The sequence below is a fragment of the Passer domesticus genome, chromosome 3, assembly GCF_036417665.1.
Source record: "Passer domesticus isolate bPasDom1 chromosome 3, bPasDom1.hap1, whole genome shotgun sequence".
Classification (NCBI taxonomy): domain Eukaryota; kingdom Metazoa; phylum Chordata; class Aves; order Passeriformes; family Passeridae; genus Passer; species Passer domesticus.
Window position 1 is genome coordinate 29,101,064 of NC_087476.1, and position 16,107 is coordinate 29,117,170.

At 35.5% G+C, this 16,107-nt stretch overlaps 1 protein-coding gene across 9 annotated transcripts in view; it reads left to right on the forward strand.

The window, feature by feature from the left end:
• ADGRB3 (adhesion G protein-coupled receptor B3) overlaps positions 1 to 16,107 on the forward strand; it is a 445,229-nt gene that overhangs the window by 342,642 nt on the left and 86,480 nt on the right. For all 9 annotated transcript variants that reach the window (XM_064412314.1, XM_064412319.1, XM_064412311.1 and 6 more), the window contains 3 exons: positions 5,984 to 6,110; positions 7,742 to 7,845; positions 10,530 to 10,632. In XM_064412314.1, the coding sequence (XP_064268384.1) occupies positions 5,984 to 6,110; positions 7,742 to 7,845; positions 10,530 to 10,632 (334 nt within the window). The remainder of the gene's footprint in view (positions 1 to 5,983; positions 6,111 to 7,741; positions 7,846 to 10,529; positions 10,633 to 16,107) is intronic.

The window sequence follows — 16,107 nt, forward strand, 5'->3', positions numbered from 1 at the left end:
AGTTCTTGATGCACCAATACTCATCTTCTTAGGAGATTTTCTCTATAATTTTGGCAAAGTGAGAGGAATGGACTTGTTCAAATGCAATCCACTAGGCTTGTTAAGAACAGAAATAGAGCTGAAGGATTGTAGATTATCAAATGTTGTTCAAAAACATGAATGAATCCCGTAACTCAAATAATGATAAATCTGTGTAATAGCTGTAGTACACAGTACCACTAATCAAGAACTATGCAATAGGAGGCAGGAAACTTCTAGTATTTGTTTCATCCTAGTTTTGTCATTTAATTTATTTAGAATTTCTTTTCATTTTACACATTGATACACTTGCAGTGTGCTATTAGAAGGGCATTGATTACAGCACAGTTCAAACATACTGTGTGCTAGATCATGCCCTAAACTGTATGGACAGGGAAATATAGAAATTAATAAAATATTACCACAAGCATTAATACTCACTTCCATAATTCTCCTTTTGATGAATCATTTATTTATTGCAGCCAAACAGATAACCAAGCCAATTTTTGATCCTTCCCATGGAATTTTCTTTAAGTTATACATTATTAGAAAGTTAATCTAACAATGTATGCTTATAACTACAGTGTCTCTGTTACAAATCCTACTTTTTATGGTTTAATGTCTCCAGTTTAAATCATATTAAAATAAAACTTGGTTTTCAGCCCAGATGCATGTTTGTTTTACAAAACAATTATTTATATAGGATTTACTTTTGATATAAAGAGCAGCTAGAAAATTAAATTTTCAAAGATTTCTGTTTTCTTTGACAAAAAAGATAGTCACAAGTATGTCTTTGAGGAAAATGAAACAATTCAATGTCTGAATTGGAAAAGTGGCCTTAGTCTTTAGGAAAATGAAATCCCTATAGTATTCTGGTTGGAAATCCAATTGCAAGATATTAATCTCCGAGTTTTCTTCTGATACCACACAAATGCAGACGTCCTTTTTGAGACTTTTGCAGTATTTTAGACATGTAGTCTTAAGGCAATTGGTTTTTTCTATTTTTTTTTCATTTCCACAATTGCATGCCCTTTTTTTTTTTTTTAAGTTCTGTGAGGGTAAAGAAAGTCCTAAGTCATAATGACCCAATGTTAATCATATTAACAATTTCAGGGTAAACAATACTTTTTTTATTAAGGAAAGTGTGTTCATATCCATATATTCTTTGTCTTATTTTTTTCTCTTTTTCCATTACATTATTTTTTTACTTTAGGAAAGACTGTGGTGATAAACCAGGTGTTGCCATATAGTGCTGATAGGAATAAGACTGATCACAGGAGAAATTGCGCATGCTGGAGTTAGGCCATGTCTCAGATGTATGGACATGCACAAATGAAAGGCGACTCCTGCCATTTAGCCTTCTCTATGACTTCCCTGGGATTTTAGGTCCAGATGTAAAGAAGCCAGCAGGTGTGGGAAGGACTTCATCTTCACTAATGTGCCAGCTAGAACTTCTGAACAGGCACAGTGATATTTATAACCTGCTATTCATAAAGGCCACAAGTTTTTTCTTGCCTTTTGCTAGCTAAAAAATTCTGATGTTTGCATTTTCCATGTGCTTCTTATCATTATATGTCATTCTTTACTGAGAATGGAGATGGGATACCAAATTCTGTCCCAAAGGAAAAACAGCATCTAGTTGAACAGAAAAATAAAATTATAGAAATGTACGCACACAAGAATTAAGAAGAATTAAAATAATCTCAGTAGAAATAATATTATAATTTCTTAAATTCTGTGTAGTTTACTTTTTAAAAAGCTGTAATTAAATACTTAGATAACAGCTTCTTGCTGCGAAGTAATATAACAAAAAGCTTTCTTATTCTAATTTAACCAGTTACCAATTAGCAAAGAAATTACTAGAGCAGGCTATTATCGTAGATGTATAGCAAGGTGTTAATTCTTTGTTTATGATGGTCAAAATCCAGGCAACTACTTGGATCACTAGTTGCTAGTCTGGGGAAAAGTGTTTGCTTAGGTGTTGTTAGCTCCTTTGTGTCACAGAATCTCCATTAAAAAGTTAAAATATTTCAATTAAAAAATATTTCTTCAAAATACACTAATAAAGTAGACAGCGTATGGTATGAGGTGATGTCCTTTATTAAGTGAGTGTGTCTGATAACAAAGTCAAAATTGATTTTTTTATATATCAGGAAGTTAAAGTAAACAAACCAATACAATTAGTAAAAGATGCATATTATTAATTATATAAAAAATAGTAAGTGGTTAATAACCGTGTCATGAGACCAGGACAAATACTGCAAAATACAGGAAACAGTTTCTAGAATATAAAATGTGGCCTGATTGCCATTGTCAGATAAGTAAAGTAAAACGACATTTCCATTTGGACGTCTGAGATAGTAATATAGGTTTTTTTCACTGCTGAGCATAGTTATGCAATATTGTGTAATTCATTATGTGAGTAAAACTCACTTTTTTTTCCTTCCCTCTAATACACTATTAAAATAATTTTCTGTATATCATTTCGCCATCATTTCTGTTGTATAGAACTCAGAAGTTCAGCTTAAACTCTGAAAGGGTACTGAAAAGACACTCCCATATTCTACTAGCTGCAAGACTCCTTGGAGAAGGGCACACTTACACATAAGTATTGGAGCTGAGAGTGTTCTTGGTCCATATGCCATATTAGCCATAAATCCTTAGGCTCAAATTGCATCCTATTTAGACTTTTCCCCCCTTTTTTTCCCTGATTCCTTTGCCTTTTTCCCTGCCTCAACTGCAGGATGACACAAGATCTGCAATGGTGAATCTGTGCTTCTTGGGAATTCCTTTGCTTCTATCATGGGACTTCTGCCAGGTTGATTAAATCATCTGTAACTCAGTAGAGGAGCACAAAAATTGCCAATAATGGGCATGAACCTACATCTATATTTGCTAGATATTTTCAATTCAATAATTTCCCTTGATATAAATAGAACATGTGTTAATAGTACCTGTCACTCCTTTATAACTTTCTGCATAATAAGAAAGATCCACAGGAATAATAGGTGCCCTTTTGCATATTCATACGATAACCCTAGATGTTAGACACATAGTCAGAGAAAATCATACTGAAAAGGAGTGGAGCTCCTAAGTATGAGATAGATTCTGGTTAGACCAGAAGAGTTGCATTACAATAGGGACAGATCATAGACGGAGTACTTCATAAAATGTGTTGCATTGAGATGTACTAAATGCAATATATCCATTTTTATTCCGTATTTCCATTCTTTATTTACTTATACCTAAAACCACTTGTTACTTTATGTCAACAAGTCAAAATTACCAGCATCTCTGAGGGAATTAGTAATCATGCTTTTGCTGTTCTGCTGGCATAAGCCTCATGCAATAAGTTGCAGTTATATTTTTCTTCTGGTCCTTCTCATTGCTCAGTCTCTTTCATGGACTTAGTGTAACATTCTGTGCAGCTTCTGTTAGCCGTAATTTCAACAGACTACAAATATATTTATTAATGAGGCTTTTTTTTTCTTTTTAACTGCACTGATTAGAAGAGAGAAAAGTAACTTATTTAATGAATTTTGATCTGCAACATATAAAACATAATGCTGTTAAGCAAGAAATTGAAGTGCATCACTGAAAAATATGAACAATGAAATGTAAAAAGTGTCCATATTAGACTGGTTTGGCTCCTGTCATGATGCCTTATTTTGGAATCCAATTAGACTGCTTTGTTCCTTTCAGACTGCTTTTGGAAATTCTACAAAATTTTCAGTAGTATTGAAAAATTTTTTCGAAGTATGTATTGAATTGTGGTTCAGTTATTCTATGACTGGAAATTTCTAGTTGTGCGAGTGACTTGAAGAACTGAATGAACCAGTGTAAATCTGTTGTCCTGCCCATGATTTATAGTACTTTAAATCTAATTATAATTATAACAGATGCTTTGTTTTAAACTAAACTGCTGTCTATGATTTTATAATTGGAACTTCTTTAACTCTTGTGCATTGGACACTGTCTGCAAGGATTTACTGCTATCTGGATATATTGTGCATTCAATGCTTTTCAGCACAGGGTGAATTCAATTTATTAAATCTTATTCTCAGGATGAACAATACCAACATTTTGTTTTTGAATATGTCAATTTCTCTTAAGCTATCAATCCTTAGTATACAAACAGCAAAGATAAACACATTTCATTTGGCCTTAACTGTGTGCCACAACAAGAGAGGAGACAAGAAAGCTAATAAAATAAATTGTTTAAGTTATCCAGAAGATAATGCTTTTGAGTTTAAAATATGTAACTCTATTTTTCAAAGTGGATGTTGATTTAGGCTGTGGCTCTCTGAATAACACAATTTGCAAGGGAAAGCTAATAAACTGCTTTAGTGGCTTGAAGAATTGGTGATTTTCTCTCAATTGTTTCCCTCAGTCACTGTTTGTTTTGTTTATTACAGGATTCTATTTCGAAGACAATAGTGTGTAAGGGTTACATCTGGTGTGTTCAAAAACTAGTGGCACAAAATGCTGAGATGGCCTGGGGTGAACTGCACTCTGAGAGCAGGCTTTGGGATAACAAATTGCCTTTGCATGAGGGCCCTGGCATGTAGAATGACTTACAGAGGTGTGTTGTCAAGGCAGAAGAGGTGAAACAAGGGTGGTCACAGGGACTGGAAATTTTTATTCCCCCTCCTGCTTTCTTCGACCTTCATTTTTCTTTTTTTTTTTAAGTTATTTAGTGACCTGAGGTGAAATGGACAGGAATTGACAGCACACATGCTGCTGCTGGCAGCAGAGTCACTGCAGTTGCTCCTTGGACATGAAAGGAGGGGAAAAAAGATGAAAGAAACCCAGTTGCTCTCTAAATGTAACACATGTAAAGATAATATGTTTGTTTCAGTTGAAACCAACCCCTTTTTCCTGTAGAAAATATTTCGCCCTCCCCACTGCAGTTCAGGAAACAGGAGAGATGATTTTTTGTCTCTCCCTCTCCTTCTCCTTGCTTGCACAAAGAAAACGTGGGTTGATACCATTTTTATTGTTCTGCTGGGGTGGGTTTCAGACCTCGCATTAGCATACTGAATGTCTAATTGAATTCGGGGGCAGTGTTAATCATCATGTTTTGTTTAGGGGTGGTTGGTGAAAGGTGCCACCAAACGATTGCTTTGGCTTGGGGTTAGCTTGGTGCTGCCACCCCAAGAAAAAGACTCGAGAAGGGGGAGGGAGCTGGGGAAAGGCGAGTTGGCTGAGTGATGTCTGGAGGGCGAACTCGTGTGTCTCTTTGGTGATGTGTGCTGCTGTACTGAAATCCACCCCTCTGCTGGAGCTAAGGCAAGAGTTGGAGGCATCTGATGCTGCCGTTTCCAGGGTGAAATTTCTAAGGCTGCTAGCTAAAAACAACAACCAAAAAAAAAAAAAAAAAAATCCCAAATCCTCAGCAAAAATAGCAGTCAGAACAGAAGATCCGGCATCTCCCGGTCCAACTGGCATAACCCAGGCAGACGTTTGAGAACCACATGCTTTTAACCTAGCCACACACACGAAAGGGGGGGGGGCGGGGAGTGGAGAAAGAAAGGGACCAAAAAAGACACCGCAACTACAGAACATCACATTTCTCACAAAAGGCCAGAAACAGAGCCGGTACGAAAAGGGAAAAAAAAAAAAAAAAAGGAGAGGGAAAAAAAAAAAAAAAGAGAGCGAGAGAAACAAAGCCTCCCCCTCTTCCCCCGATGAGTTTTTCGCAGTGCTCTGGTGAGGCTCGGAGGTGGCTGGCAGCGCAGGGGGCGGCTGCTGCCGCGGCTGGCGGGGCTCCGCGCAGCAGCGCCCGGACGCTCAGCACCGCCGCCCGGACAGCTCCGCGCCCGCCCTGCCCCACAACAAGTCCCCGCCGCCGGCCAACTCCGCGGCGCGCTCCTCGCGGTCCCGCGGCATTGTCTCCTCACGGAACCGGCCGACAGGCGTAATTACCCCCGTTTCCCCCACCCCCTCCTCTCTCTCTCCTTTGCAGGAACGACTCTTTGGGAACCTGGTCCACCCAGGGATGTAAAACTGTGCTTACCGATGCATCCCATACGAAATGCTTATGTGATCGTCTCTCTACCTTCGCCATTTTGGCTCAGCAACCTAGAGAAATAGTAAGTAACAAAGAGGGGAGGGAAAAAAAAATCCAGTTTTAATGCAAAAGGGAATGCGGGGGGGACTGCGGGGGGAGGGGGGAGCTGGTCCAGCTTTCCTCTCAGGTATATTGCAGACGTTGCATTGAGGAATTGTTTAATATTGCAGGTAGTCAAATGTTAGTCCCCTGGTGTCTTCAGTGTCTCAGATAAATGAATTCCAGATTCTGTGATACAACTAAATCCTAGTGAAATTTGCATGCTCTTGAACTCTATAAATTTTTTAGAGAAAGCCTGGTAATTGTGGTGCAAATGTGTAGAAAACTTTTGTATTGAACGATTAAGGGAATGTACAGGTCTCTATTATTGCTCTTGGTAGGAAAACCCGAGATACTGTAGCTAAACAGATTGCAGATCTGCATTGGACATTTTCAGCACAGATTTTCTATGTAGTCTGTTGATATGATGTAAGAAAAATAATCAAGTTTTCATGAAAAGAGGGGACATTAAGTGTATGAGCAGACACTCCCAATATTACTGAATGTAAAAATAGCTGGAAAGCAAATATTTGTGAAGTTATCTTGCTAAAGCATGATTTCATTTTCCTGGTTTTGGAAACATATGAACAGACTCCTTTTAATAGCAAAGTAAATCCATTTGGAAAAAAAGTGGTAGAAATAAAATACTAGTTTCTGCCTGAGATCTGGCCTAAAAGTACATCTGTCTTATAATCTATTTGGGTGACAAAAGATATCTTAATAAATGTAATTTAAAAATATATACCTGAAGCTTAAAAAGCATTTAGGTAAACCAGACATGATATCCTTTAAAACTTTTATATCTAAATTTTTTCCATATTCATTAGAAAAACCCATGTCTATTTCAGAATATGAGCACACATATATATACAGAGGAAAAAACTGACCTGATATCTGAGGATAATATTTTCCCTTAGAGCAGGGAAAGCTAGTTTGTTTTCAAGGTCACTAATTTATTTTCATTTTTTTATTAACACACCGAGTAAAAATGAAATAATTCTGAATTTGTAGCTTTTTTCGTGAAGCCTTATGATACTGTTGCCATAGATATTCTGCCATTCCTTCTAGGCAATCATAGGCCCAAGGAAATTAAGCATGTGAGAACAGTGGATTGAAGTCAAAGTTATTAAAAGTCAGAAAGTTTGGTCATTCTGCAACAAGCATGAATCAAATTATGGGACAAATTACTGGATGGTCTTCAATATATTAGAAACCAAGCTGTATGTTTAATGCACAATTATAAATATTGCTACTTCTGAAAAGAAGTATATCTTTTTATTGATGTTAACTGGAGAGTCATTTAAACTTATGCTAACATCATAGTCTCCTGTTGCACTGTAATATTACTAGTTTATTTTTCAAAGTATCATGCAGGTATCACAAGGCATTTTAAAGCTCAGAGGCCTCTGAGGAATGTATTAAGCAGATCTCAGAGTTATGTAGGGATCATTTTGGAATTAAGTTGATTTCTTCTTCATAACTAATACTATTGAAACAGTGTGCGATAGTTTGTCTGCTTTTAATTTTGTTCTTTTAGCTTTTTTTTTTTATTTGACTTGTTGGTTGATGTGCTGAGGATGTTTTTTCTTCATGGTTGCCTGTTGTAACTTACAGATCATGGAATCATCTGGTACACCCTCAGTGACCTTAATAGTAGGCAGTGGTCTTTCCTGCTTGGCCTTGATCACTCTAGCAGTTGTCTATGCAGCATTATGGAGGTATGTGAAGGGTTGAGAAACCTAAATATAAATACACTGTTATATTTATTTGAATTGCGGTTTAAAGAGAGCATTAGAGCCCACATTTATTGTTTAGAAAGTGAGGGGAAAAAAGAGGAAAATGTAGTGCATGCTTTGATGATTTGTTGATGAGATTGATCAGTTTTACTGCTTTGGCCTGCTGATGATGGTATAGCCCACTCTTCTCTTCCTCCACTTCAGTGGGAATGGTGTTCCTCTTTTGGTGGGGTATCCATAGTGCTAGATGCAGAATTCTTATATATGATATATTTCATATGAGGTTCCTGGCCTACACCTTTAGCTGCTTTTCTCTCATTTACATTTTTAAACAAAACTTACAAACAAAATAATATAGAAGTGGCACATTTAGGGAGGTTCAATCAGCTGATTTTGAGTTTGTTCGCATCAGTTATAAGTTTGAATAAATACCACAAAATTAAATAGTCTTAAATAGTGTGGTGTTACGTCCCAGTGATAGATTTTCTTTCCATCCTGAAAATACAATTTTAAAATACTACATTGACTTAAAAGTACAATAAATGCTTAGGGAGTAAATTAATCTGAGAAGTAATGAGGAACAGCATAGTGTCTTAGTGCAGAAGAAACAGAAAAATAAGATGAAAAGTCATGCAAAGTAATAAATGTTTTTACAGAGTAAATATGGATTCTCATTTAACTTTTTTCAATACTTAAAGTAAAATAGGTTCTTACGAAAGTAATAAGAAACAAGGGGATGAAACAATAGAGTGATATAAATTCTAGAGTGATATAAAATCAACCAATAGAATTTTGCTTTTAGAAGCAGCTTGATAATTTTGCACCCATATCTCTATCACTCTTGTGTACCACAGAGACTCAGGATTAGAAATATATATATAATTATTAAGAATATCCAGTTATATAAGTTATGATAAAAGACTATAAAAAATATCAGTTCTTGTCTGTCAAAACTAAGAATGAGAGTATTTCAGGATATAATTCCCATCTGAAGAATTATAGTGTTATTTTTGTACTTCCTAATATATTTAGCACTTGGATAGAAATACTGTCATGCTCAGTGTAACTGGTCTACTCCATTATTTAAATTAGATACAAGGAAGAAATTCTTTACTGTGAGGGTAGTGAGGTTGTCCATAGACGTTGTGGATGCCTCATCCCTGGAAGTGTTGAAAGCCAGTTTGGATTGGGTTTTGAGCAACCTATTCCAGTGGAATGTGTCCATGCCCATGACAGATGGTTTTAAGCTGTCTTCCAACCCAAGCAATTCTATGAATCTCTGATTCTGTGGAATTGCAAGTGGAGATAAAATATGTGTGATGGCTTAAGTCAATGCTGTGAGCTCCTGTTGCACTGTATTTACTCAACCACTAAGGTCCTTTGTAATCCATGGGCACTCAGTGTTGGGAATTGGCCCAGGTGAATCAATGGTTAACAAGTTAGAAAGTAGCAGTGTGCCCTCTTTGTGAGCAAAGACACTGGACTTCTTGTATTTCTTTGCAAATACATAGAACCAGTCTTAAGAATGTTGCTATATTTTAAGGAAGAATGTGTATTGTGGTATTAGGGTTGCTCTGTCTAACTAAAAAAATGTAATATGTAAAATGTCTCTACATATGCAAGTAAAAAGGACTATAATTAATTTCATGTCCAAAGCTCAGCATTTCTTGTGGGTTCAACAGCCTTTTTTATTACTTCCTCAGAGTCAGCTGTGGGTGTACATCTCAGGAGGAGACAGCAATATTAACTGAACTCTAGTGAGAAGCATATAGTATTGGTCATAGAATATATAAAGATATGGCATGGTCTTCAGAGGAACTGACCACCCTTAACTTTCATTTATTTTAGTAGTCAGCATTTACTGTTAACAGTTCTAAAAATCAGGTCAGAAAGATACTTCTCTCTTTTTGTCCTCTAACATATAAAAAGGCTGTATACAGAAAAACGACAACACTTGCATTTTGAAATCAAATATGCGATAAGGTTTTTGACTTTTTCATCTTAAACATATTTGTAAAATGAATATGATAAGTGTGCAGGGGTGACTGTGATGTTCACTGCTATAATTTAATCTTTCTTTACACATTTGGATATTTTTTGGCATTCAGTCCTATGAGGGTATTACAGTACTATTGGAACATCAAGATTAATGTTATCCTTGTCTCAATAACGTGTTTCAAAATTCACTGCCATAGTGTCATCCACCAACCTGCATCTTATTTATGCATCGTGGATCAAATCTTCTGTTTATATAAATCACCATATTTTTGCTGAAGTTAGTAATTATGAATGGTCTGTGCCAGCTGTGGATATTCCCAGGGACAAGCAGAGAGCATAAGAAGTTCCTGACATGAATGCATGTAAGCCCATTATTGTCAGTATGGTGTTAGAACCATGTTGCCAGCTGTTTTCAAGAGAATCATTGGTAGAATACATCGAGATGCTACAAGGAAATTGTGCAATATCTATGAAAATATAATAGTTTTCATGTTTGTATTGTTATAGCTCTCTAATACTCTTTCTGAGCACATGAAAGGGAACACCTCTCTTTCAGAGTATCTCCAATATTTAATGCAAGAAATAAGTCAAAGCTTTGTGTGACTTAGTAGTTGTTTTCCTTTTATAAAATGTGTACTCTTCTCTTTTTTTTTTCTTTTTTTTAACAGGTACATCAGATCTGAGAGGTCCATAATTCTAATCAATTTCTGCCTGTCGATTATCTCATCAAATATCCTTATCTTGGTTGGACAAACTCAGACACACAACAAGGTATGAGATGGATTGTATTACATTTTCCTTTAAAGATTAATATCATTGTTTTATTTGTTTTTAGCTTAAAATAATTACAGCCATTTAGTCTTATACTCATAGGACTTAGTGGTTTTGGTAAAATATTAAGAGACAAGGGAAAATATTTACCGTCTTGCATAGTCTTTATTTCCCTTCCAAAAATCCCTTTTGGTATTGTTCCCTCTAGATAAGCTGTGTTCTCTGTGGTAGACTTGTGTGTTTTATAACTAAATTTCAAAGCAAAAAAGTTCAAAGGCTCAACATCAAAAGCACAAATTCTGGTTCATTATAATAGTTGTAATAGGATTGCGCTACAGTGTTTTTGTCTTTTTATTAACACACTGGTACTCAAAAGGCAAGTAGAAATTACTTAGAAGTTGGAGTACGATTCTTGAAAATGTGCAGAAACAGACATCATAATAAGCCATAGAACAGTTAGATCTCTGACTGATGTAGCTATAAGAAAGTAATGACCCTACATACCTTACTTAGTGATGTATTGCTGATTTAACAATCTGTTCCCTGAACATCATTGTCATTTGTGCCTTTCCTGTAGAACAGCAGGCTTGCCAGTGTTCTGAGGAGTCACCCAGTGCCTGGGTGATGCTAGGCAGCTTTTACAAGTGTCAATAAGTGGTTGCTTGAAATCAACCATAACTACAGGATTGCTTGGAATAGAAGAACAGAGTGTGTAGTTGGTTAACTGGGCAATATGTGATAGAATGCTGTGAAGTTTTGGAGTGAGCAAGTGCTTGTAAAGTAGTTCTTTTTCCTACCATGTTAAATTGCTTAATGCACTGCTCATCTTAATTTTTCTGATATCAAATGAAATAATGTTCATCATCTGCTATAGGAACTGATGTTTCTACAACACACCTGTAATTAATCATCACTTCTTTTCAAATAACTGCTTAGCAGTTTAGCTGCCAGAATTCTCATAAATTCAATGCAAGTCACATAGCTGTACTTTGAAAAACATGTCCAAACCAAGCACAGTCATTTCCAGCACCTACAGTAACAGAGTTATTGAAGTCAAGATATTAATATGCTTTTAAAGTTTTGACAGTATGTAGAGGTACAAATAAACAAAACATGGATTTCCAGATGAAACCCATGTAACTCTCACGGGGGAAAAAGCAACGTGCTAACAACTTCAGAGTACAGAATTAATCCTCCCTGGAATTTAATACATAGTCATATATACTATTTTATTATGCATTTCAAGAATAGATATTGTTCAGTAGCTTCAAGTTCCTGTGTACATTACCGCTGTAGAATCAGAGTTTAAGGGCATCAGAACAACTGTGTTGGAGAAAACATTTCCTAGGTATCCTGGCAGCCTTTCTCTGATACATGACTCAGGGAACTCTGAACTAAAACACCCCCTTAGTCCAGTTACCTTCTATTAATCTCTTTTTAACTCCCTCACTTCTGCTTCCTGAACTTCTCAAAATACACTGAGATATTTCTGAGACCAACTGATCCAAAAATGCAGATATCAAAAGAAATAATTGACAGAAAAAAAACACATCGCAAGGTTTATATTTTTAACATGCAGTCTGAAAAATTAGTGTAAAATAACACTTCTTTCCACAATTGTCTTTTTTTTTTTTTTTTTTTTTTTGAGTCCATATCTTGCTTTTGATGCATCTACTAACCAGGAATTTTTAGCCAGGGAGCACCTCTAATGGATCAAAGGCAAAATACATCTGTTGTGTGTAGCAAGACATCCCTTATTACAAACCAAAACTATTTTTATCACAGTGTCGACTGATACATGAATATATTGTGGCTCCAAGGGGCTGGCCTGTGAATGCACCATCAACAAAAATGGCCAGCTAACACCACTGTTTAGTGAAGATTTATTCAAATAAAAGCAATCATATCTGGGAATGACTTCATTGTGTTTATAAGTAGGGATGTGTATAGGCATCAGATGTGTTTGAATTCAAGTTCAAATTTTTTGTTTTTCAAGATCATATATGATCCCAATAAGTGTTTGATTTTTAGTCCATACATCTAGATTACGGTACTGGTAACAGCAGGAAAAATTATGTTTTCATTTTGCTGAGCTGGAAAATTAAATCTGTATATGAAAACTTTAGAAAGAGATTCAGGTCCTGACCTGTGATTTAAAATTAAAAATAACTTAGATTTTTTTTTTTTCTGAGATTGTATTATTTACTGAAGGTTTTATTATTTATGAGGTTTTAGTGTTTGAAAATTTTGGGAAAAATCTTGGGAATATTTTATTAAGACAATATAATATCTGAGTCAGCAAAAATTGTTTGATAAATAAATGCTGAAGTAGTATTTTATGGCAAGAAGAGGAGCTCTTCTTTTCTTTCTTAATGTATTGGAGAACATTTGAGAAACATAATATGCCAAGTTTGAGTTTATTTACTGTGTTCCATTCTCATTCTTCTGTTTACACTATTCTTATATTATTGGAGCAGCTAGTTAACATCCACATGATGATGTTAATATTCACAGTGCTGAAGCGTATCCCTTTTTTCTGTGCTTTAGTTTTACTCTGAATTTAAATTGTCTGTAGTTCTATATTTGTGTATATTTCCTTTTTGAGTAGGTCCTCATAAATGCCATCAAAGCTGAATTCCAGTTTAAAGTTGAACAGTTTGTAAATTAAGCATACCAAAGATGTATTATAGCAAGCAGCATATTGTTGATTTGTTTGCAGTTTGTGGCTTCCTTTATCTGTATTAAACACTTCACAAACTACTTTTATTAACTTCAGTGCTATTTAATCTCCAAGAAATTTCTGTACCTTGCTGTAATTGCACCCATTGACATCTATGACATAGAAAAAAACACTGAGTGCCTTGGTCTAGATAAGCACAGGTTTTTTTGTTGTTTTCTTTCTGGTTTTAAAAAATCATAGATTTTCTAGAAGGTTAGGTGTAACTCTGCTTTTTGAAAGCTGAGTATTTAATCGATGTTTTTGCAAAAGCTTATTTTAATGAAAGCTAAATGAGTTTGAAAATTGCTTTCTCTTTGGTTCAACTAAGTTCTGTCATTTTTTTCACTAAAAAAGATCACCTCCCATGGTCAGAAATGGACAAAATATTTACTTAGGACATGTAGAATGGATTTATATTCTTTCAAACTCCAAAACATTTTCCATTTCACATATTACTTGTTTAAAAGTGGGGTTTTTTTTGTCCAGTTTAAGTAACCTGAGGATACCAACAGGAGAGCAGAGGTCTAGGTCATGGGTCATTTCAGCCTGTTTTAGAGTAGTTCATGAGGGACGTCATGGAGGGGAGTAGGGTTTCCCTTGTAAGTTTTGGATTGGGATAGCAAAACGCCTTTTGTCAATAGAAAAGCTTTGCCCCTTTGTTCCTTCTTAGCAAAACATGTTGTGCACTTTGTTGAAGGACACAGCTGAGAAATGTTCTGGTTTTTTCATTATGTTTCCTTAAACCTTTGAAAACACAGAACTTTAAAGCTTTCTTAATGTTTCAGACTGTGTAAAAGATTTCTGTTCTGTCAGATCCTGTTTTGAAATACAGGTCACTGAAGGCTGAAATTACAAAAATATTATGAAACTAATTATGTATCTTGTTTAAATATAGTTGGTGTTATACTGTGCATAAGAAGCATATTAATTTACTTTAGTATTTTTTCCTGTCTCGTTTTCTTTCCACTGTTAATTGTTAGTCACATAATCATATTTAAACTTGACAATATGCAGTTGCTACACTTTAACAACTGAATTTAGTTTTAACTCTGAAATTAGGTCTCCTTAATTAAGGAAGGGTAAAACTTCTCATTTATAACCTAATTGCTCAAATATCTGTTATTTCAGAAAACCTGAGACATGTCCCTAACATCTACAGAAGCATTACTTTATAGATTACACTTACTTCAAAGTAAAAATATTTACTTTGAAGAGACTGACAGGTATTTTTAGGAAATACCTATCCGTGATTTGTAGCTTTCACTGTATCATAACTCTTGCTATCTTATGTTTCCTAATGTTCTTCTTGCCATCTAGAAAAATGGCTGTATTTCTTCTATATGTGGGCCTTTAACATTTAAGCTATAAACTTTTACTAGGCTTCTGATCTCATGTAATGAATAGATTCTCTACCCTCATAAGTTATTGATCAGTATTATGTGGATTTTTTCATAAATTCTCTTTCCTTTTGTATACATTCAGAAAATATCTTGGTTTGTTTACAGTTTTGCCTAAACAAAAACACATTTGCTTTTTGGTATAAACAATTCCTGTATATTTATTTTTCCTGTGAAGTAAACAAAGCTAAATACATTTTGAAAAAAAAACAATAGAATTCCTTATACATATGAGAAAAAGTTAACTATTTTCTATGCAATCTGATACTGGCTATAAATAAGGGTTCATTGTTGATGTTTGGGTCACTTGTGAAAAAGTGTAATATTTTAAAATATTTTTGAAACATGCTTTTAAAAATGCTGTAAGACTCAGTGCATTTTTTTAGCCATAGTCAGATTTCTGTGTGGAAAGAATGGGGAAGATGTTAAGGCAAGATTCAGTAACCCTGATATTCTGTGTCATTCATGTTTAATTGCAATATCCAGTTTTTTATGCTTACTATTGTATTTTGAAGTTCATCTCTTAGACCATACTTTAGAGGGTATGAAAAAGGGCTGTCCAGATCACCATAACATAAACTGTCAGTAGCCTGACATTGTAAACAAGCAAAACCCCATGAAAATGTGTAGATAATAAGATTAGAATGTTCACTAAATAGACTGACTGGACAAATATAACCCACTTTTAGGATTTTTTTAATAGAGGTGTTATGTTGAAAGAAACAAGTAGAAGTGGAAAGAAGCTGAGAAGCCAAGCATCCCATTCTCATAGCACTCTGAAATAGCTGACTGCAAACCTAGAGCTCCCTCAGGTTTTGAGAGACGGTGGGTGGTGGGATCCCCTGAGAAACCTGCAAATGTTCAGGTGATACTAATGCTGCCTTTAACCACGTGGCTCTTGCCCCGTATCTGCCACTGACTTACAGATGCAGGCATCGTGGCAATATATCTCCTAGGAAACAGCGGGGGAGACCTCAGAGCAGATGGAATGAACAGAGAAATGATGCTAACACAGCATTAAGGTTGTTTTAGAAAATCAATGAGAAAGTAGGGAATTCAGTATGTCAAGCAGTAGCACTCCATATTTCAAGTCTTTCTGTAGAACTTCAAGGGAATACCCTCCATTTAAGAAGCTGAAGCCTGGGAAAATATATCCTTCCATTTTTGTCAGTATCTGACTTCCAAATTAACACCTACTCTGCTGATTGTCATCTTTTTTTGTGCATGTAATAGCTTTTTGAACAGCTGACCCAGAGTGTCTCTGGTATGGGTCATCCATCCCAGAAACAGACCGGTAAATAGGTCAGGAGCCAGAGTGCACTGCACCACACACATCTGTCTGCTGTGTGTTTCAAAACT